This window comes from Tauraco erythrolophus, chromosome 9 (assembly GCF_009769465.1).
Source record: "Tauraco erythrolophus isolate bTauEry1 chromosome 9, bTauEry1.pri, whole genome shotgun sequence".
Lineage (NCBI taxonomy): Eukaryota > Metazoa > Chordata > Aves > Musophagiformes > Musophagidae > Tauraco > Tauraco erythrolophus.
Genome location: NC_141473.1, coordinates 24,295,251 through 24,316,461, shown reverse-complemented (window position 1 = coordinate 24,316,461; position 21,211 = coordinate 24,295,251). Strand labels below are relative to the sequence as shown.

At 46.8% G+C, this 21,211-nt stretch overlaps 1 protein-coding gene across 3 annotated transcripts in view; it reads left to right on the top strand.

Moving 5' to 3' along the window:
* Window positions 1-456: 456 nt before the first annotated feature.
* The window catches only part of CAMK2G (calcium/calmodulin dependent protein kinase II gamma), a 123,920-nt gene continuing 103,165 nt past the window's right edge, over window positions 457-21,211 (top strand). For all 3 annotated transcript variants that reach the window (XM_086616831.1, XM_086616830.1, XM_086616829.1), the window contains exons 1-2: window positions 457-563; window positions 2,400-2,494. In XM_086616831.1, coding sequence (XP_086472957.1) covers window positions 499-563; window positions 2,400-2,494 — 160 coding nt within the window. In that variant the 5' untranslated portion in view covers window positions 457-498. The remainder of the gene's footprint in view (window positions 564-2,399; window positions 2,495-21,211) is intronic.

The window sequence follows — 21,211 nt, the reverse complement described above, 5'->3', positions numbered from 1 at the left end:
CAGCCCTGCAGCCTCCCAGACGCTTGCGGAGCGGGCGGGGGACGGGGGGCGAGCCCGCCGCAGTCTGCCCGCCCCCCGTGCGCGGGGGCGGGGGCGCCGACTGCAGTGCCCGCTCCGGCGGCCGCGGGCGGGGGGAGGCGGCCGCGCCCCGGCTGCAGCCCCCCGCGCGGGCGGCGGCGCTGCGGGCGCCCCGGGAGCGCCCCCGGCGGCCACACCCCGCGGCGGGCCGGGGCCGGCGGAGGGGCGGAGGGAGGGGGCCGGCGCGGGGTGTCTCCGAGCCAGTTCTCGCGGTGCTGGCCAGGCTCAGCCTCCTTCCCCTCCCCGGCGAGCGGTGACTGTGCACGGCGGAGCGGGGAGCGCCGAGCCGGGCGCGGGGGGAGCCCGCGCCGCCCCGCCGAGCCAGGAGAGAGGCCGCCGAGCAGCGCGCCCGCCCGGCCCGGCCCGTCCCAGCCGCCCTGCCCCATGCCCCAGCGGCGCTGAGCCTCCCGCAGCCCGAACATGGCCACCACGGCAACGTGCACCCGCTTCACCGACGAGTACCAGCTCTACGAGGAGCTTGGCAAGTACGGAGCCCGCTGCGCACCGCGCCCCGCTGCCTGCCCCGGCCCCGGGACCCGCCGGCGCTGCTGGGAGCCCTGTGCCGGCGCCCCGGCTCTGCCGGGAGCCGGAGGCGGATTAGTCGCCGCGCTGTAATCCTGCTCTCCAACCCCACGTCCACCCCGGCGGCATCGCCGCTGGTGGGAAAGGTGTTTCTGCGCCTCTGGGTCGTCCTCGTTGCTGTATGGGGTGTCCCCGCAGCCTGCCTCGGGCTGCGCGCTCCTGTTGCACCCCGGGACTTCCTCTCTTCCCCCCTTGCCCTCCTCAGGACCGGGCTGCCGCTTTCTGCTCCCCGTACCGTCTCCCTGCCGCACGTTGCCGTTCCCTTCAACAGTTTCTGTGCTGGGACACGGCAGTTACTGCCACTCTGCGATGTTTCAGTCCCCGCTTCCTTGTCCCTGTGAAAGGACCAGGTGCTGCTGCACCGCGCTTCTCCCTTCCTCCCTCCCTTCTTCCCTTCCTCTCTCCGCGCTTATCTCTGCATTGGCAGACCTGCTGCTGCACCTTAGGACAGGGCTTTGCAGGGGGACCCTGGGGGACAGGAAAGCAGTGTAGCAACGGCTAGGGTAGGATTATGGGGACAGTGCTTTCCTGGGTGCTGCTGCTCTCCCCCTCCCTCCCTTCCTGCACCAACTGCTGGGCTCTGCTGCATCTCTTCTCTCCAGCCCAGTGTCCCCGTTCCTCCCCACGCTGCTGCAGCTGTGTGTCACCGAGCCCGAGCCCCAGTGCTGGTGCTCACCTTGCTGCTTATTGGTTTGTATGTAGAGGTTGAGGAAGGGGAGAAAAAGGCAGGACTCTGCAGTATTGGGAGGATTCAAGCTATTGTAGGTTCTCTGTAGGGCTAACTGTCTTGTGGGGCCCTCGTGCAGCTTCCGTTCCCCTTTCTTATACTTTAAATATGTTTATTTGTCCATAGACACGGGTTTTTGTTCCTGGTCTGAAGGACTTGTAATTTGCTGTCAGTTTTCTCTTATTATTCTTTCCCCTTTTCAGATCTTTCCTGTGAAGCCAGTTGTTATTCTTCCCCCTTCATAGTGTGTTGTTTTTGGTTGGTTGGTTTGTTTGTTTGTTTTTAAAGAGGGGACTGTTTTCAAGTGCTTCTCTGTGTATTCCTGTAGACCAAGTCTTTTCAACTTGGTCTCTGTTGTATTATCTCTTTTTTCCTCACAGAAATCCTTCTTCCTTCTCAGACCTCTTCCCCAAGTGACTCTTTGAAATAGTTGTTATAATATCAGTAGTTCCAACTTGAGAAAACATACAAAGCCTTGTAACTTCCTACTCGCTTCATTAATAGGTACATGCTTATCCCCATTTTGCAGGTGGGTAGAGAGATTATAAGAGGACTAGTAACTTGTGCAAGTTGTTGCAGTGATTCCGTGACCAAGCTGGTACTTGAACGTGGGAGAAATGAGTCCTGGTTGTCTGATGTAACTGCTAGGGATACTGTCTTTGGGAGATGGACTTACTGGCCAGTGTTTGCAGCATCATTCTGGGCTGCTTGTCTCCTGTTCATCAGTCCCTTTGTGTCCTGCTTCTGTGCCCGTGTGGTCTCTCTCTCTCTCTCCATGCACAGCATGCTGTTCGTACTGTGCTGTCTGCGAGGGAGCTTGAATACCAAACAGACTAGGTTTTATTTGATGATCAGATGGCACGCACTGTTCATCAGATTCTCATGTGTTGTTTTCCTCCTCTGTGTGTCTTCTGCCCTGTCTTTACTCTGGTCCACTCTGGGAGTGGAAATTGCTGCTACTCTATTCTCATTTTCAGTTTCATAGCTCCTACCCTCTTTATTTTTCTTCTAGGGGAGCCTTCTCTGTGGTCCGCAGATGTGTAAAGAAAAGTTCATCACAGGAATATGCTGCAAAAATCATCAACACCAAAAAACTGTCAGCCAGAGGTTAGTGTCTCGATCTACCCTTCTCCCTTTTATTAACAGAAAATACTTCACTGGAGTTGAAGCTGTAATAAGTTTAAGGGATCTGAAGTCGCTCGTCTCAGTCATTTCAGTGTTACAAAATAACTGAGTTGTGTGGCAAGGAGGAGATTGAAAGGAGGTAGAGTAGGATGATAGAGAAATTCCTATAACTGAAGATGGATACTCTGTGAAGTGATGTTGTCTTTTTGAGATCTTTCTTCTGCAAGCTGAGCTAGAGGTATGTTTATAGAAGATTTATCTGTGTGTGTGTGTACCGATCACTCATAATAAAGAGAAGTGTTGCAGACTGATTTTGCTGAATGTCTTTTCTACCTAGGAGATCTGTCTTACCAGAACAGATGTGATTATTTTTTTTGAAGGATAGATGCTATTATGCCTTGCTCCTTTCATGCTGTAGTTAAACATGGTGTGTTTGGAAACAAACAAGTTTGCTTTCAAAGGCAGAAGTAGATGGGACAGAGAAATCTTGCAAATTTGGCTTAACAAATTAGAACAAATATTTTCTTTCATTAGTCCTGGAGACTTCCAAAACCTGAAACCAGACTGTAGTCTTATGAAAAGAGAAAAAAATCTTAACTCTTCCCCCAAGCTGTTTGTCTTCTGTTTTCCAGGGTTGTATGTATGCACAAAGGGTGGTCTGCCTTGTAGTGTGCAGGGAATGTGTATCTTCTTGTGTGTAGGGAATCCTTGACAGGGATTAAAATTGCTTCATGGGGCAGAGGGGCATTTGAGGGGGAGAAGAAGAGAATTTGAACTGCAGTAAAAGATGCTGAAAGCACAGAGTGCAACAAGTTGATACACCAGAGGTGACTGTTTCTATAAGAGGTGAACAAGACAAGACTAAGTCCTTAGAGGCCTTTCACATTTGACAAAATTAATGTGTTAGGCCCTTGACTGCCTTGCTAGTTGAATAGATGGCTTAGTAGAGGGGTTGACTGAGAAATGGAAAAAAAAAAAGTAGTAGGAGGAAGCAAATGATCTTGATAAATGATTTAGAAGTGAAAAATGTTTTACCTAATCCCTGTAAAAGAGAAAAATAGAATATGTATTCTTCGTATTTCCAGAATACGAAACGTGATGATAAGAGCAGAAGATGGCTTGAAGAATGGTGAAAAATTTCCATTTACTGTAACTGGCATGGAGAAGTAGTGGTAGAAGTAGAGTGCTGTGAAGGTAGATTTTTATTCTTTTTTCCTGACTTGTGGAAGTAAGTATACATGCTAATGTGTTGTTTCAGTATCTAGCCTGAGTGAGGTCATGTTGGAGACCAAGCAGTGGAGCCCTAGATTGTTTAGGAGGTGGCTGCAGATCCTGTGAGAATTGGTGTCTGCTCCATGGTCAGGTGACAGTGCCTGCTGATGTAGGTGGGATATCCCATCTCTTGAGTTCAAAATTAGTTCAACTTAATATGGGAGAGGTTTGAAAGGTGGCTTTGCTTTCCTGACGACCATTAATACCATGTTTGCTTCGCAGAGTTCCCTGTTCATCCTCTAGCAAGAATCAAAGCTCAGGAGATCCATCTTCTCAGATGCTAGTGGACACAAGGCTGCTTAGAGACGGGAGAGGGTAGCTTGATAAACCCTCACAATGGGAAACTGTTTTCTTACGAAGAAGGTGTTATTGAAGTTGAATCTGGAGATAAAAAACCGGAGAAAACTGGAGGATAAATGAAGTTGAAACCAAATTCAGAAACGTATTAGCAGAAGCCCAAAAGTAGCAGAAGAACTGACTGAGTCAGTTTTTAAGTGTTTGGGCACCTAATGAGTTACAGAGGGAGCAATACATAGATTCTGATTGTTCTTCATATTAAGGTGATGACAGTTTTATGACCCAGCAAGTAGGAAGAGTAAGTATGGGTGAATATAAGCCATGTTTTGATCTACTACTTGCTTTCTAGATTTTGTACTTTCCTATAAATAAAATACATTGAGGATACTAGCCTGGTCCTCAACTATATAACTCAAGGCAGCTGGCAATGATTTACTTAAAGGTATTGGCTAGGGAAAGGGTAAGTGTGGGGAGAACCAAGAAAGGAAATGTATGTTTCTGCTAGTACAGAAGAATATCAGAAACAAGGGACTGATCAGGTTTCATTTAAGTCTTATCTGAGGACTAAAGAATCTGCGTTTACAGTGAAAAGTGGATGGTGACTTCAGCTGAATAATAGGTTCCTCAGTTATTCCAGCTGTGTTTGCTGATAGCTCAAGTGGTTAGTACAAAAAGGGACTGAATATTTTGATAGGAACTTAGTGAATTCACCTTGGAATAGGTCTTTAAAGCACTGAAGGAAAAATGCATGCTATTTAGACGTTGCAGCTGTAAATCAGTGATTAGGGAGATTCGATTCAGCCACCTGAAAATGAAAGTCTCAGGGAAAGGCATTTTAGAGAGCTGTCTCCCACAGGAGAATTACGGTGTTAATTCGGCAGTATGATGGATATACGTTCCCTGATGCTTCATTTCCCTGAGCTGGCACTTCTCCCTGGTGAGGCCGTGTCTCTACCCAGCAACACATACTCACGGGGCTCTCCTGCACCTGACTGCACGCCTGTCTTGCGCAGGTTAACCCACCCTCCCGACCTGCCTCCTGCGCTGTTGGGTTTCTTCTAGGCTTGGTCACAGCGCCAGAATGTTCCTTCATGTGGGGACACCCTGCCCCTCTCCAACTTTAGCGTAGTCTCATTTAACATTTTGTATCTTCTCTAGCAGAATTTGAACCTGTATAGATACCTGATGTAGTAACTGCTACTTCCAGAGCCAGCATCTTGCTGCTGCTGGGAAGTATGTAGAGCCCATGGCTGCTTCACAGAAGTTTTGCCTGCTGTAGCTTCCCTTGATCATGTCCAGGGAAATGATGGCAAAGCCTTGCTCTCCTTCCACGGTACTTGTTACCTTTATTGTTCAAGACTCTTGATGAAGAAATACTAGGTAGCTGACTGGGAAGTGCTGAACAGCTTGCTGTACGTAGCTGACAAGGAGAAAGAGGAACACTTCAGGGTGAATTGTATGCGTTTAAAGGATTCTGTATTACTTGATGTGTTTATCCAATTGTTTTCTTAAAGCAGTAAAGAGTTGAAGAGGCATGGTGCTGTTACAGGGCTTCTCTCTGAAAGCAAGGAGGATGACTGTGGTGCTGGCCTTTATGAAGGGCAGTCCTAGGAGCTTCAGTCTAGTAAGCTTTACCCTTTGTGAAATACGAAGTCAGATGTTGAGAGGAGAGTCTCTGTTTCTCTGTTGTCTATGATTTTTGGATGCCTGTTCTCTCTGTTTTAATAAATCATGTCAGCAAGAGCTGGTCTTGGTTAAAATTTGTATTTCTGCTTTAATGAAGTATTTGCTATTATTCATATTGTGTTGCTGCTGAAGACTGCCCAGTGAAGAGTATGCCAAGAACTTGAATGTTAAATAGGGGCCAAATGCTTGTGGAAAGGGAGAGGAAACAGACTTCACCTTAGTCAGCGTTCAGCTGACATATAAGAGCAGCAGTTATTACACATGGGGGAAATACAATGCTTCAGTCATCTGAAATTCCTATGGGATTGAACACACAGGCTTTTACCAGAGCTACAGGCAGAGGGAAGTAATAACTGTAATTTTTTGGAAGTTGTCTTGTGGGTGTCACCAGAGTACTTTTTGAAGATGAAACTTCATAGCAAGTAGTGCTTCAGTTCCTGGGCAGCAGCAAAGTTCAAATAAAGTAAAATTGCTCACAGTGATCAAAAGGATCAAGAGAGCAGCAGTAGCTTTAGTAGCGGCAGGGAAACATCCAGGATTTGACTCTCCACTGTATACTTTAAAAGGTAGTCCTGCATTGGAAAGATCTAGGCAGAGCTTTATCCTGTGATAATTTTTCGGATGTTGTTTATACTGAGTCGTATATAATGGTCCTAACACCATGTGTAGGATTTTTGGCCCTTGGTTTTTTTTTTTGGTGGGCGGGAGAAATCTCTGCATTACATCTGTTGTTAAATTTTGTTTGCTGCTGAAAATCTGTATCTTTCAACTCTGGCAAGTGACATCTCTTGATGAAAAAATGAAAAGCAGCTGTTTTGGAAGTTAGATCACTGTGTTCTCCTTACTGTGGCTTTGCTCTTGCTTGTGGAATAAAGAGGTGGATTCTCTCCCTGCTCTCCGTTTTTCCAAATTTGTAAACCAGATCAAAATTTGCAGTCTACCCAGTTATTTTGTTGCTGTTCCTGTAGGAGATTATGTGGATTGTGGAAGGAGCAGGGAATTACTTCTGTGTATCAAACCCGGACAGGAAGAAAGCTGTGTCTTTACGCTTCCAACTCAGTTTTTTACATACAGCTCTCTCGTCGCAGTTTTCAGTTCTGTAGCGGTTGCTGACTTGTGCTGTACAGTATGCTTTGTCGAAGGTGTCAATAGTACATTTCCTGGACACTGGAAGGTTGAGCTTGAATGCTGCAGAGGAGTTTTAGCAGCATCGGCTCCTGACCTCTGCCTTGGTCTGTTCTGCAAGTGTTCTTTCTTAGCCGTTGTTTGAGGGGGGTCTCTCTCGGGCTGCTCCCGCGGCTGCCAGGCTTGAAGTGCCCCGTGGGCTCCAGCACGCCCGCTCGAACTGGCTGCACGCCGCGGTGGTGCAGTGCAGCCTGGCAGGTCGGCTGTGTGCGAGGGCAGGGCGAGCCCGGCGCGCCGGTCACAGATGGCTGCAGCGCAAATCCCATCTCGTGTAGAAACGTCCTGTCGCAGGTGTCCTCTGCGTGCGGGGACGAACGTCCTTTCCTGCAGAGGACGGGCAAATCGAACCGCGTCTGCTCAGCTGTGCTCGCTGAGCAGCCAAATCGGGTCTGCTCGTTCGGGGTGGGAGAGGAGCTGCCCTTCCTGCGGGGTGGGCCTTCGGCTGGGCGCGGGGAGCTTCCCTGCGCCCCGGCTCCTCCTGCCCCCCTCTGCCGCCTGCCAGGAGGCCGAGAGATGCTGTGATTAGGGAGCGCGTGTAAGGAGATCAGCTGCGGCGATGGCTGGGGAGATTTTTGGAGGTCTCTGCGCACGTGGAGGGATGGAGGGAGCAGAGCAGAGCGCGCTGCAGCCCCCAAACCCCCCACCCCGGAGCGGTGCGTGCGGCTGGGGGTGCCCGGCGGGTCGGTGCGGGAAGGGGCTGCAGGGGAGGAGCCGGGTGGGCTGGGTGCGTGGAGAGCGAGTGGCTGAACTCTCCGCTCTGCACCGCAGCACACATGCGTGCGAGGGGGCTGCTCTGCTGATGTCAGAAACTGCAGCCCTCTGCCTCCCGCCAGCAGCCTGCCTCCCCCTCCTCTTCCTCCCCGCCTCCGCCTGCAGCCTCCCGCTTACGGGTAGAGGGGATCAAGCGGTATATGTCACTAGGGGAAATTTCCCTGGAAGAAGTGTTCGGAGGAGAGGAAGGGTGTGTGTAAAAGGCGAGGCGCTGACCTTGGAGGAGAGGCTGGGGCTGGGAGCTTGGTAGGGGGCTGCCGAGGGTCGGCCTGGCTTGTCGTCCGCCCCAGCCCACGGACGCGGGCAGGAGAGCCCTGGCGTGAGAACCGGCAGAGATTGGCAGGGCTGCGGGTGGTGGCAGCCTGGCTTGTGCTGTGGCTCGCTATGGCCAGGAGCTGGCTTCCTCCCGCTGTGGATGTTAGCGATGGTTGGGGTTACCCCAGGTTGCCTCTCAGTTTACGCTGTATATTTTATAAAGGAGCTGGAACAGAGCAGACAGGATTTCAGCTCGTGTCTGTCTTCTCAGTGGTCACATTGAGTATTAAATTTCCAGCATTAACAATGAGGAGGGAGGGGCAGTGGGCACACAGATTGGGCAGGAGTTCCTACCGCCTCCGCATGAAGTTGGAGAAAGGGGCTTGGCGAGAGAGTCGGGTTTCTTGTTTTCCCAATATAAACTGGATTTGCGTACGGCAGAGATGTGATTAGACTAACTCCCGCACGTGTCCCGAAGCCCTTGGCTCTAGAGCATTTACTCTGATCAGTGAGCCATGATTGAAATATTTCCGGGTGTCCCTCCAGAGAAGAGCGGGATGGGGAACACACCATAGATATTTGGGCAGGGAGAGCTACTTGAATTTCTTGTAAGAAAGATCCAGTGCAAAAGCTATGGGGTTTTTTTTGCTGCTTTTGAGGTGTAGTGTGGAAACTTCACAGCCTCCAAGTTTAATCCTTCTTGGGACAGTACCAAAACCATCTCTGCTAGAGGAGGACTCATCTGTGGATCATAAAGAAATTTCTGAAGAGTTCTTCCCTCCTCCTTCCCCCAAAACAGTGGGTTAGCACCACTGTTTTAAGAGAGAACTATGATGATCTTGTTGTTCCCATCCACAACCTGGAAGTATTTTAGTTTTTCTGGCCCTGCAAACTGGGGGAAGACAATTGGTAAAGGAGAAGCACGCTAATGTGAAAATCTCTCTCCGTTGTACCGCTTATGAGCACCATTTTTTTGCTTCACAACCCTGACAATTAGGGCATCACCCCCTTTTTCGTTAATTCTGGCCTGTCACCTGTTTTGGTGTTTTCTCTTCCTTTCCTCTGTTCCTGAGACCTTCTGATTTTCACCAAGATAATAGACTTAAAAAAAAAAAAAAAAAAAAAGGGTTATTTGCCAGTGTTTAACTGGGGAGTGAGCTATTGCTGTTAGCTTGGCAGGGGGAAGAGGGCAATATTAGCTGGCACCAGGATCACCAGCACAGGAAAGAAGCCTTGAATGTTGTGAAAAGAAACGTGGAGTATCTCACCTTGTTGTGTGTTTGCCTGCAGCAGAACTGATGTCAGTGCTCAGAGTAGTCAACTTAGGGAAAGCAGAGATGCATTGGTTTCTGATGGGCAAATGTGTACTTAAAATTTTGAGGTGCTCCCTAAAATTTTTTAGCATGTAGAAAAAATGTCAAGCTGTAACTTCAACAACTGTAGTGCCTGCTGGCCCTTAGCCAGCTTAATGCTTCAAAATGTGGGGTTCTATGTGTTAAGATGACCTCAGGTTCCTTTTTGTACCTTCTTAAATTTACTACCTATTTAAATATCACTGTTATACTCCCCAAGCATTCTGGTATTGCTACCTACATGATTTTTGGAGAAAAATAGCAGAATACTTCTGAAGAAATGGGTTGGCAGTATCCTGTGTGAACACTGAAGGTAGCCCAATCAGTGGGCCGTGGATTTAGCTTTCTGGGGAAACTGAGTCTATAGTTGTTAGATTTTGATTCCTCATAGCTTTTTCTACCTGTTACTTTTTGGCTTCCTTTCTTTCTGTTTTAATTTTGAATTTATTTTGAATGCTCATTTGTGTCTTGTGGGTTGGTTACTTTAACTAGTTAAATTGTATTCATCTATAATGATTTGATTCAAAACATCCCTTTAGTAATGCTGCTTTACCCTCCTCCTTTCCTCCCAGAGAACATTGCAGAATTCCTGTTGCTCCCACCTGTTAGATGAGCAGACTGTGGAGGATGGTGGTTGGTGCAAGTGGTTAATTAGCGATGACTGAGAATAATTCAAAGATGAAAGGAGAGCTGGTAATGTTCTATCTTGTCTTTTTATAATGGGGTCAGGAAAGAAGGACATAACTGTGGCTTTAATGCTGGTGTTGAGATCTGTCTCGCTCTGCTTCTGGCAGAGTCAGAAGAAGAATTCCCAGTCTCTGAGACGTGAGTTGAGTAAATACGATGACCTTTCAGAGAATGCGTGTGTGCGTATGGATGTGATACTGTACTCTCAGCACTTTCTTGTTATGCTCCTGAGAGCATGAGTTGCGTATCTTTTGAAGCAGTGACCCGCTGTCCTGCTGCTTCAATCCAAAGTTTCCATCTTGATTTAGCGGTCGTCCAAGCGCCCACAGCCCTGGCCTGTCTTGTCTTTCGTGTGACTGGAGTCTGCTTAGCAGTGACACTGGGATAAGTCCAGGTTAGTGTCCTCCTTCTGAGAAGGGTGCTAGCTAACCTTTTCTCTTTGCTAGAAGGCACAAGTGATCTGGCTATTGAACAGGAGACCCTTTTTCTCCGGGGCAGCAAAAGTAGCATCTCTCTTTGCAGTGCTGCTATTAGTGTGATTCTGTCAGAGACCCAAAAATTGAGCTGAGAGCTGTCTCAGAGAAAAGAGTAGACATTGTGGGAATGAAGGCCTAGTTAATTTAAAAGAAAAACAAAATCTATGCAAACATATCTCTAGGGAAGGAAGGTGCCCGCAAAGATGAGCCTGGGAGTGGGCATAGCCTACCAAGCCAAACACTAAGTGGCAGAGAAGGCAGGGAGTGGCAGCTGCCTGCTGTGGCAGAGCTGCTGGGTTATCTCTGGGGGATGTTGCCATGATGACAGTGGCAAACAGGGACTGAAAAATTTACCAGATGCGTGTGAGCCAGAGGATTAAACATTCTCATAGGAGGGAGGGGAGGAGGAGGAGGAGGAGGGCGGGTGATGATGTATTAACGAAGGACAGCATCCTAGTGAGAAATACCAGGCTCGCTCTCCTATAGCCACTGGGATGGCGGGGAGCAGGGGGAATGTGGACTGGCATTCTTCCTTCAGTCTAAGTGCTAGGCAACACTGCTCTGACAGATTCCATCATTGAAGAGGAGGTGAATGCACCCTGCTTTCACTTGGTAAATTGGCAGGATTTGTCTTGTTTTGGCAGGTGAAACGTAAGAAGTGGGAAAAGATGATGTCTCTATTTTTGGCCTTTTTTTCTATTCCTTTTACCCACAAATAATTCTAGTTCTCTATGTCATGCTTAGAGCTTTTCTGCATCAGAGTTGGTCCAAATAGTCAAGTTTCAGCGTTGCCTGCAGATTTCAGACTATCGAACATGAAGCTAACCAGGCTGCACTAGTGTTACTGATAATGCAAGGCTGTTGTGATTGAAAATGTGTGATGCAAAACTGTGTCAGCACTAGTAGGGCTAGTAAAGATCTTGACCCTGCATACTGCTTTTGTCCCTGCTGGTTTCCCTTCCTAGAGCTGGAGTGGTGTCCCTGCATATCAGAGCTGAACCATGGCGGAGAAGGCCTGGGTGGTGGGCAGATAGTGTATCAGAGAGGTGAAGCTTGAACAGTTTCCCTTCCACTGAAATCTGAGGGAAGTCCTATTGCTACCCTGTGCTGCAGCCTCCTTTATGGAGGTTGACCATTATATGGACTGGTCCTAGAAGAATTAGTGATTTGCAGTTGGCTGGGGAGCAAGGAGCTGGTGAGGGTGTTTCCACCCTCAGTGCCCAAAATCTCCGTGCCCCATAGCTCAAAAGGTGGTACCACTAGGTTGTTTGCAGGACTACACGTTATCATGGTACCTTTTTATGGGCTGCTTCAGGCAAGACCAACCCAGTCAGGCCTGGCAAACCTCTGAGCAGCAATACACACACTAGCATTAAATGTTTATCTGCAGACTTAGTAAGATGGAATTGTGGTAATGAAAATTAGTTTCTTTCTAGAAGGGCTTCTTCAATGCAAAACATCTATTTACAAAATGAGACATTAATATATATGGAAGTTAATGATGCAGATCTTTTCCACTACGCTAAATCCTAGTGGGCTTTTTAATACAGGCTGTGAGTGAGAACAAGGATGTTAAGGCTCCAAAGTGAGTTCCTTAAAGCTTGTGGAAAGGATTCTTTCCTCTCCTTTCCCTCACTTCCACTCCTTTTCTAGGCACCTGAGTTAGCTGGTGTAGGCTGCAGTTTGTCTAGTGGAGTAACTCAGTGTTTGGATGTGCTTCAGCTTCTGCTGTTACTGTGTCATCTCCGCTGAGTCTATTGGTGTTAGACTGTGGTAAGTGATAGCCGTGGAGAGAGAGATGTCATTTCTTGGTGTGGAATACAACTCGCCTTTGAAGGAGGAGGTTTTCTCAATCCCAGGGGAGCAGGGAGAAAAGGAGAAGCAGTCTGACGCAGCCTGAAGTCTGAGGTGAAAAAAGGAGGGAGAAGAGCTAGGAATCTTTAACCTTAAGTGCACTTTTTTTCCTTCCTCTGAGCCCTCTTCTTTTGTAGGTGGGACTGAGCATAAGGTAGCTCAAGAAGGTGAGTTTTACCCCAACTTCTCTCTTGAAGGAGATTATTTCCTGAACCTGTTGCTTTGTTCCAAATCTGCTGTGTGTTCCAGAGGGATCCGCAGTTTGTGGTCTTGCTTGTGAGTGAGGGCTCTCTTTGTGCAGCAGAATATAGTCAGCGTGTAAAGTTCCCTGCAGCTCTGGAGATGTGTGAGATTTATGTGTTGATCCTGCTGCTGTGCTTGCTGCTAGAGACCTGATGTCGTTCACCTGACTTGAAATGTGACTTCAGAGGGGATAGTCCAGTGCTTTCTCTGAGATGTGCTTACTAGACGCACATTTCAAATAGCATGGGTGCCCTGGAAGCTTTTGCAGGGAAAACAGCTTGTTAAACCTCTTCTTGTATTGGTCTCCAGTGCCTGCCAAATATACTTAGTGTTTCTGCTGTAGCAGAGCAATTGCCATTCTGAAAACATCCATAGGTATCTTGGGTTTTTTTCTTTTCTTTTTTTTTTTTTTTCCCCTCTCTCCTTTTCCCCCGTGTGTCAAAGCATAGAACATTTCATGGATGATGGCCAAGAAATCACCCAGGGTGGCTGGAGGGAAAAACAGACGTGGAGGAAGGAAGTCGTCTTTAGTGCCCCCTGTAAACCATAGGGACTTACTGGAAGATTCTTGGAGGCTAATGGAGAGTATAGCCTAGTGATGCCAAGCAGTTCTTTCTGTTGTTTACCCAAGGAATTGATATGCTGTTAAGTTTGATTTTGCCTGCCTTGGGCTCTCTCCATGTAAGCTTGGGGTATCAAATGTCCTCTGTTGAGATTGTGTAGGAGAGATTACAAGAGTTGAAGTTGCGCAGCTTTATTTTATAACTGGTGCCAGTGCAGAGACAAAGCTCAATTGTGACAGATATGCTTCTTCAGTGCAAGTTAAAGTAGTGATTCATAGTTCTTGTGTTACTTTAAATATTTCTGATTTTTGGACTGTAGGATTGAAAAGTGACTTCCAGCTCTGCCCATTTTTGTTTGACTTGTATGTCATCTGGCCTAGAATCTGCCAGCTCCACAGATTAGGATATTGTGTTGCGTCTGCTGCTTGTTATGAATTTGCCTGGATTAAATTTTCAGTATTGCCTGATCAGTGCAGAGCAGCCATCCACAGCCTTCTCTATCTGTCTGAATTGCTCTTGCACTTAGTAAGGATGATGCAGAGGAGTGAAGTGTTGATCAGCAGAGGATGATGCAGAGGAGTGAAGTGTTGGTCAGCTGTCCTTTGTGTGGAAGCACTTCTACAGAAGCAGACTGGGAGTTGGGCTCTCGTAACGCACTCATTTGTCTTCTCCAGACAGCCAAGTTCAGCATCAGAGATGTGAAAAAAGAGGCATAAGGTAGTTTGCTTTTTTCGTAACCATTATCAAATATTGCTGACAAGTCTGGGTGACTCTGGCTGCTGCTAGCAGTTTATGTTGCTGCAGAGCTGGTTACCCAGCTTTAAGGAAGCATATTATGCCTTGTTAACTCTTTGTGGCTCTATACACTTAGTTTCTTCAGTGGTCCCAAAGCTGAGCTTAAAAAGCTTTCCCTCCCACCACCTCACAAATAATCACGAAGTTTCTTGGCTATCCCAGTCTTTTCAACCTACTCCTCTCCCTGATGAAATACAAAATGTTAACTGCTGAAGTTTTTTCTCGTTTGAAAAACACAGCTAAAACTCTTTCCCTATCTTGAAAACAAAACTCAGGTCTCACCGATGCACTTAGCTTATCTGAAGGGGTGGTGGGGGCCGGCTTGGCAACAAGGAAGCATGCAGCTCAGCTGAGCCAGAGGAATTTATATTCTTCCCTCTGCATCTCTGAATTCCTGGATCCTGCATTGCAGTGACTTGGCACTGCTGAGACCTGCCTCCCTGCCACACTGTTACCTTGTCTACTAACCAGCTGTAGTCTGATATTTATTTAGCTGGTTCATCCAAACCAGCACCTGATGTGGTCAGCTGATGGGGAGGATCATCAAGGAGCTCATGTCCAGAAATGAGTTCACTTGGTGGGATTTCTTGTTGTTAAGCTGTGCGCTTCGGGACCCTCTGTGCGTAGTGGGATCGAGACAGAGTTGCTGGAGTTCTTGCATGAGTCGCAGTCGCTGCCTGCAGCAGAGAGGTTGCTGGTATGGCTGCATTGTCTTCGGAGCAGCTCTGTGCCCTACTGTCTCGCTTACTGCATGTCCACTTTAAGAGGGTTCATCTGCAATGCAGCTGTTAGTGGGGAAGTTCTGTAAATCAAGAGGGAGTGAGCACACTCGAGCCTGGTGCCTGCAGTTGTGTCTGGGTCCTCCCCACAGCACGGGGAAACTTGTTCAGAAAGACTTTTTGCAGGAGGAGGAGGAGGAGAAAGGGATAGCAGCACAAAGCTGATGCTAGGAGTCCCTCCTTTCTGTGCCTGTGTCTGCACCAGCTGCTCAGAAGCTGGAAAACCTGTGGAAAAGCACAATGGGCAGCAGCCCTGGAACTGGAAAATCCTGTCGTGCTTTTCCTCTCCTCATTCCTCTGACACAGAGTCTAACCAGGTGTTTGCTTAGGGCCAATCCTGTCAGGATGTCTTTATTGCACACTCCCTTCTCACACAGGATGTCCTGTTACAGTTTGGAGCTTGTGAGCTTCTGCATGTGACTCAGAAGCACACAGAGGCCTCACGAGTTGTGAGTTTATTACTGTGCCCTCCTCTGTTGCACAGGCTGTCAGAGCGACCGCTTGCTGGTGCAAAGGGGTGATGCTGGTGACTTACGGAGATGCTGCGATGCTGGGTAGGAAGCCCACAGGTGGAGTCAGCTGGAGTGCCATGGCCATGCAGGTGTTGTACCTGGCAGGCTGGGGACTGCTGCCGAATGATTTGGTACGAGGAGGAGGAGAGGGGCCGTGTGCTGCGGTAGCCTTGCTGCAGGTGGGGCAGATGGCTGTCTGAGGGGGAGCTCTGCAAGCGTTGCAGCCCTTCAAGCATGTGTCAGGGAGGCTGGCTGGGGAGCGTGTGGCTTTGAGCATGTGGCCGAGCAGTGGATGGCTTGCTGTTGTGCTCTTTTCCTGCCCCTCTGCTTCTTCAGTGTGAAGAAGCTCTTTGAAAGACTGACTGCGTATCAGCCATGCCTGGGAGCACTTGTAAGATTGCTTGTTGGTTCCCCAGCCACAAGTTTCTAAGGATATTCTGGTGAGGAAAGTCCTCTATGGTTTCTACAGTTAAGTAGCTGGGAAGCATGATGCCTTCCCGCAGGGCTACCTGGAGCTGCATGGGCCAGAGGTAGAGAGCCCCATGGCACCTTCCTTAAAAGTGGCTGCAGCTGAGGCAAGTGCATGCTCCTTTTCACTCTGGTGCATCAAGGCTCCCTCCTTCACTGCATTTAAGAGTGTTCTGGGTTTCTACTTCGGTTTCTTTATTTCCGCTTGGGAAAGCTTCTGCTATTGACAGTCATTGGTGATGCAGGAGATTGGTGTGTGATTCACCACCTGCTTTTCCTCCTCTGCTTCCTCTCTGCCTCTCTTTTTTGCTTAGGCATTTGTTGTCCCTCTTGTAATAACCAAATTGTGCTAACCATGTATAAGCAGTGTTCCCTCCCCTTTTGTCGGGAGACTGGCTGACTTGTTGTAAGAAGTTATTTTTAGGGTTTGCTTCCTGGGATATTCTACCCGTGGCCAGTTATGGTGATGAAAATGTCACTGAGATGCAGAAAGGACTCTCAACTCATTGCTGGCATGCCTGCTCTTTCTGTTGTAAGGGTGTTCATGGGGGACATCAGTCCCTTACCACTACATTACCTGTGATTAGGGAGACAGTCACAATGACTATGCAGCATGACTCCCCGTGAAAGACATACTGACCTTCCAGGTACATTATGTTGCAACTGAATTGGCCTGGGGAAAAAAAAAAATATGAAAGGAAAGAAAAGGAAAAAAAAAAAGCGCCTTTATTTGGTTGCACTGGAGTTTTTCTGCCCTTTTTCTTTTTTGTATGTAGGGATGTCAGTGCTGCAGAGCTCTGTGTTGGTGTACAGGGCTGCCTCAACAGGCAATTTGCTCCTTGTGCTGGATGTATTAGGTTGCACTGGGTTGCTGCCAAATGCCCAGTCTAGACTTGAGGAGAAAGTGTGTGCTTATTCTTTTTAAACACCTCTCCCACCCTAGATCTGCAGCTTGCAACACCTGAAAAAGTTGATCTTTATGGCAGCTATAGCTAGCAAAGCATGAATGTAATACAGACAAATAACAGAGTGCAGCTGAACGAAGCCATGGGCTGACATTATGCAGTCTCTGGTGCCAGCATTGGCTTAAGGAGCACCTGCCTCTTTCTCTGGAGATGTCTGTTCCTCTCTGTTCTGTTCTCTGTGTCACAGCAGGTCTCTTTCCTTTTCTGTCTCATGCCTTGGATCAGGAAACCAAGCTCAGAAGAACGTTTCAGTAAGGAATTACTGAACTGTGGGGATGGGAAGGCATTTGGTATCCAGATAGGTTTCTTGGAGCAACCATGGAAGTGATTGCTTGGGTGTAGCTCTGGGAACCAGGATCTCCTGCAGCTGGGACTGAGAAAAGTGCATGTGGTGTGTTAGTGCACCAAATTGATGGTGGGGAGATATTGTACTCCTGGAAGAGGGCATGGAGAGCAGAGACCCCTGAGTGGCTTTGGATCAAGGTAGTGGGGAATATCAAGTTGGCTTTCAGGCCTGATGCCGTTGGGACTGGAGAGCTGGGTGGCTGTGGTGCAGGCATGGTGGCAGCAATCTTGAGGGGGAGGGCACTGTGCCCATGCAATGCGGAGCCTTCCCAGCTGCCCAGCGGCGAGCCTGGTTACAGAACGATTGGGAGACATTCCTCCCTTGGCTAGATAGTGTCTTCAAAGTTGTTGGTGCTTAGAAACAGTTTTGTGTATGTTTTTAAGTAATCCTTACAATTAAAGTTGCTTTAGTGGGTGGTAACTTTTCATCTTCAAATGTCTTCTTGCTGTCTCACTTCTATACAACCTAGAAGTACCTGAGTACTTTGCATACACTGGATCAAATTTTTGGACTCATCAGGAGTTGAAGGCAGCCACGCTGTATCTTTCCGTTCCCCACCTCGTGTTTGTAACTGCTGCATGGCCTTACTGATATGTCGTGCATTTTACCCTTTTGTACAGAAGTGTTTTGGTGACTCTGCTATAGGTGATATCTGGTGTGGCACATATGTGCATTTCAAGTCTTCTCTCACTGAAATTCTTGATAGCCTGCTCTGTATTTACAGCTTGCTCTACTTAATTTAAAGTTACCCTAGTATCGCTAGGGGAACTTGGTCTTAAAATAGATGATTTGGCCTTTTTTTTTTTTTTATTATTCTAATCCTTTGAGACTTTGTGTTTTCTCTTGTCAGAGGAGCATATTTCAACAGAGGTATTATCTCTTTTCGAGAGGAGTCATTCAGCACTTGGGTGCAGAACCATTCATCTGTGCCCTCAAGAAGATTTTCCATTTAGTTTATTCCTCTGGTTCATGTCCCTCAAATACCAAATCAAGGCAGCATTTCCAGCATCTTTCCCTCTCTCAACTGGTTGGAATAGCTAAAAATGATGAATATAGGTTTGCTGTTGCATTGACACAGACCTCCCAGTGTGTCTCATGTGGTGAAGAATGGCCTTCTGCTTAATAACGGTATTAGGAGCATGCAGAAATTCTGTGGTTTTTGTTTCCCTCCCGAGCTTCTAGCATTCAGGTGCGGACATAGATTTCCTTGGTTCATTCCAAAGAAATCCAACTGTCTGATGACCAGTGGCTGCATTATTGTATGGCATTTTATTCAAGGGCCACATCGTACAGATGCATCATTGGAAAACTGTGGGCTGGGTGCAGTAGATCTGCAGGCTTGGACAGCCCTGACAGTGGCAGCTGAATTGAAGTGTGTCGGCGTTGTATGAGAAGGCGCCTGTGTAGCCTGTCCTGCACTGGACAGCCTTAATGGTTTCTGTTCGTATGTTGGTAAAGGTGGAGTCAGTGCCAGAAACCTCTCTTCCAAGTTGGGTTTTTCCCAAGGTTTTGTTAGGGATTTGCTCTCTCCTGTGGGAAAGATCTCCAGGAGTGTGATTCCCCCCACCTCTTGTCCCCCTCAAAATTAGTGTCCCTTTCCTGAAAGAAGATCCTTCCACTGCACTGTGCTCCTCTGCACCACCAGGAAAGTGTTCCTGCGGCCTTTTTTTTAGCCATATACCCTGTCTTGCTTTGTATTTCCCCCCATCAACTGCATAATGCTTCAATAGCTTTCATTAAGCATCCTCTGTCCTCCAGTACCACTACTGGACAGGGAAGTATTAGCCCTGTTTTGCACTTGGAAATACTGAGAGAGGTGCAAACTTTAAAGTGCTTTCCAGAACACTTGGCAATAAGCCATGATGAGTTCGGAAAAGAGTCCAAGTCATACCCTTGGCTGTAACAGTGATAAGAAGAATGTAGGTAGAAAAAAATACTGTGGGCATTTGGCAGAAAAATAACATGGGCTAAAGCATGTAGTATTAAGAGGAATTGTAGTCTAGTTTGCTGGTTATAGGAATAAGATTTTGGCATATTCCTTGTACAGCTTTTCCCTCTGATTTGCTTATTATTTATGGAATACAGCTCTGAAATATGTTATGTTGTGCATGCCGTGTTGGCATCTGCCTTTGGACTCTCTACCTTTCTGTTATTTTCCCGGGTGATAACAGATAGTTTGAAAACTAGAAGTAATTGCTGTTGATACAGAAAGGTCTTATATATACAGATGACAATAAACAGCACGTAACTTTTTTTGTGCGTTTGCGAAGACTAATGGGAAAAAATAAGAGATCAGTTAGTTACAACATTGTTTCCTTGTATCAGTCATAGCTGGAGGAAGTGGGAAGGTAACATCTGCAATGGGTTGCTTTCTGAAGTGGGCAAAAGTAAGGTGGAGATCAGTAAGTGTGCCTAAAAGTGAAAAGAAGAGCAATCTCATGCAAGAATTTAGGTAAATTCTAAGATTAGCTACATTTCAGGATCTCACTAATTGAGTCAGTCGTGAAAATTTAGGTTATGAGATGGCATCAGGAAACTGTTCCTGCTCTCCGCTTGCTGGGTCTCTTTGTCTAACTAATAAGCCTGTCTGTGCAAAGGTTTCCTACCTCCTGGAGAATTTGTAAACATTCACATTAATGCATGGTTAAGGTATTTGAAGTCTTTCCAAAGGAAACAGTTGTAGATGCACAAGGTATACTGCTGCAAGCCCTCTTGATCATACGATAATGTCAAACTAATATGAAGTCTTCAAGAGTAGAACACCCTTCGCCACCCAGGGAGGAATAAAATCTTGGATGCATTTAAGAAGATTACTGTTAGCTCATCAGAAGGAATAATGAGAAGTTATAGGACAGAGCTGAAGACCTGTCATTAACTGAAAGGTGGTTCAGTTAAGGGAATAAAATATGTGAGGAAATGACCAGAAAGCTATTCTACACTTAAGAGTGTATATGCCGGGAATACTGCTCTCGTTTCAAATAGCGTGTTTTGAGTTTTGTTTAGAAGGCTTTTTTGTTTTGCTTTAGAAGATTTTTTTGTTAGACACCATGCTGCAGAGGTGTCAGGAGTATCCATATGAGGGGGGAGCGGAGGGAAAAGGAAATTACTAGGGAGAGGTGGAATGTGATTAAGGTTAATTAAAGTATGCTGTGAAAACTAGTTTAGATGTTCTCGTGTGCCCTTTCTGTAATAAGAGACAAATGTGATTATGCAACGAGTTGAAAATTTATCTTTTCAATAATTCATTTCAAACTTGCTGCCTTGAGACAAATATCACAGATTGGAAAAAAAGACGAGAAACTTGTGTGTAATTAGAGTTGGCATATTTGGAGAGGAATTCTGTTTAAAAGTAAAGGACTTACAGACATTTCTTCAGGTTATTTGTGTTTGGCACTGGGAGATTAATCGCTTCTCCCCTTTGTAAAGGATGACTGGAACAGTCCTGAAACATAGATCCATGTGTGTCTCTGTTTTTTTTTGTGTGTGTTTTTTTTTTTTTTTAATTCAGACTTGTTTTCTCCATATCTTCAGAGAGGAATACACACTGCCCTTTGGAGATGCATCCTTTCCTATCACCACAGCAGGAGAGTGGAAGATGAAGGAAGGGGTGGTAGGTTTGACTCCAGCATTGGGAGTGATCCACCCTATAGCTTGATTATTTAAAAAACCAAACCAAAACAACAACAACAACAAAAAAAAACCAAACCAAAACCAAAACAAAAAAGGACACCCAGCCACTATCCTTTTTCAGTCTGTCTTTCCTGCTATCTGACTGTCCTAATGTTCCAGCATGTTATAATTTGAATTGTTGCTATTCTACCTAAATTAGCAGGTTTCAGCCACCATTGGTTACGGAATGTGAGACAAAATGAATTAGTGGTCTGGCAATGAGTGTATATTAAATTTAGGAGCTGACAGTATTGCCCATTGTGGCTTGACTTTCTCTGCTTTTGGAAATTGCATTTATCTTTGCACTTGAGCTTTGTTTTCTTAATCTTTAGCGTGTTAGAATAACGTGTAATGCTGCTGAGGACTAATACTGGTGCAAATAATTTTTCTGCTAGTTTGTTGGTGTTTTTTTTTTGTGGAGGGCAGGGAAGAAAATAGCAAAGGGAAGGTCTCAAGGACCAGTACTGTAGCATCCCTTGATGCTGTTTTTAGAAGTTCTGTGTGGTGCAGGTCTACATAAAAGA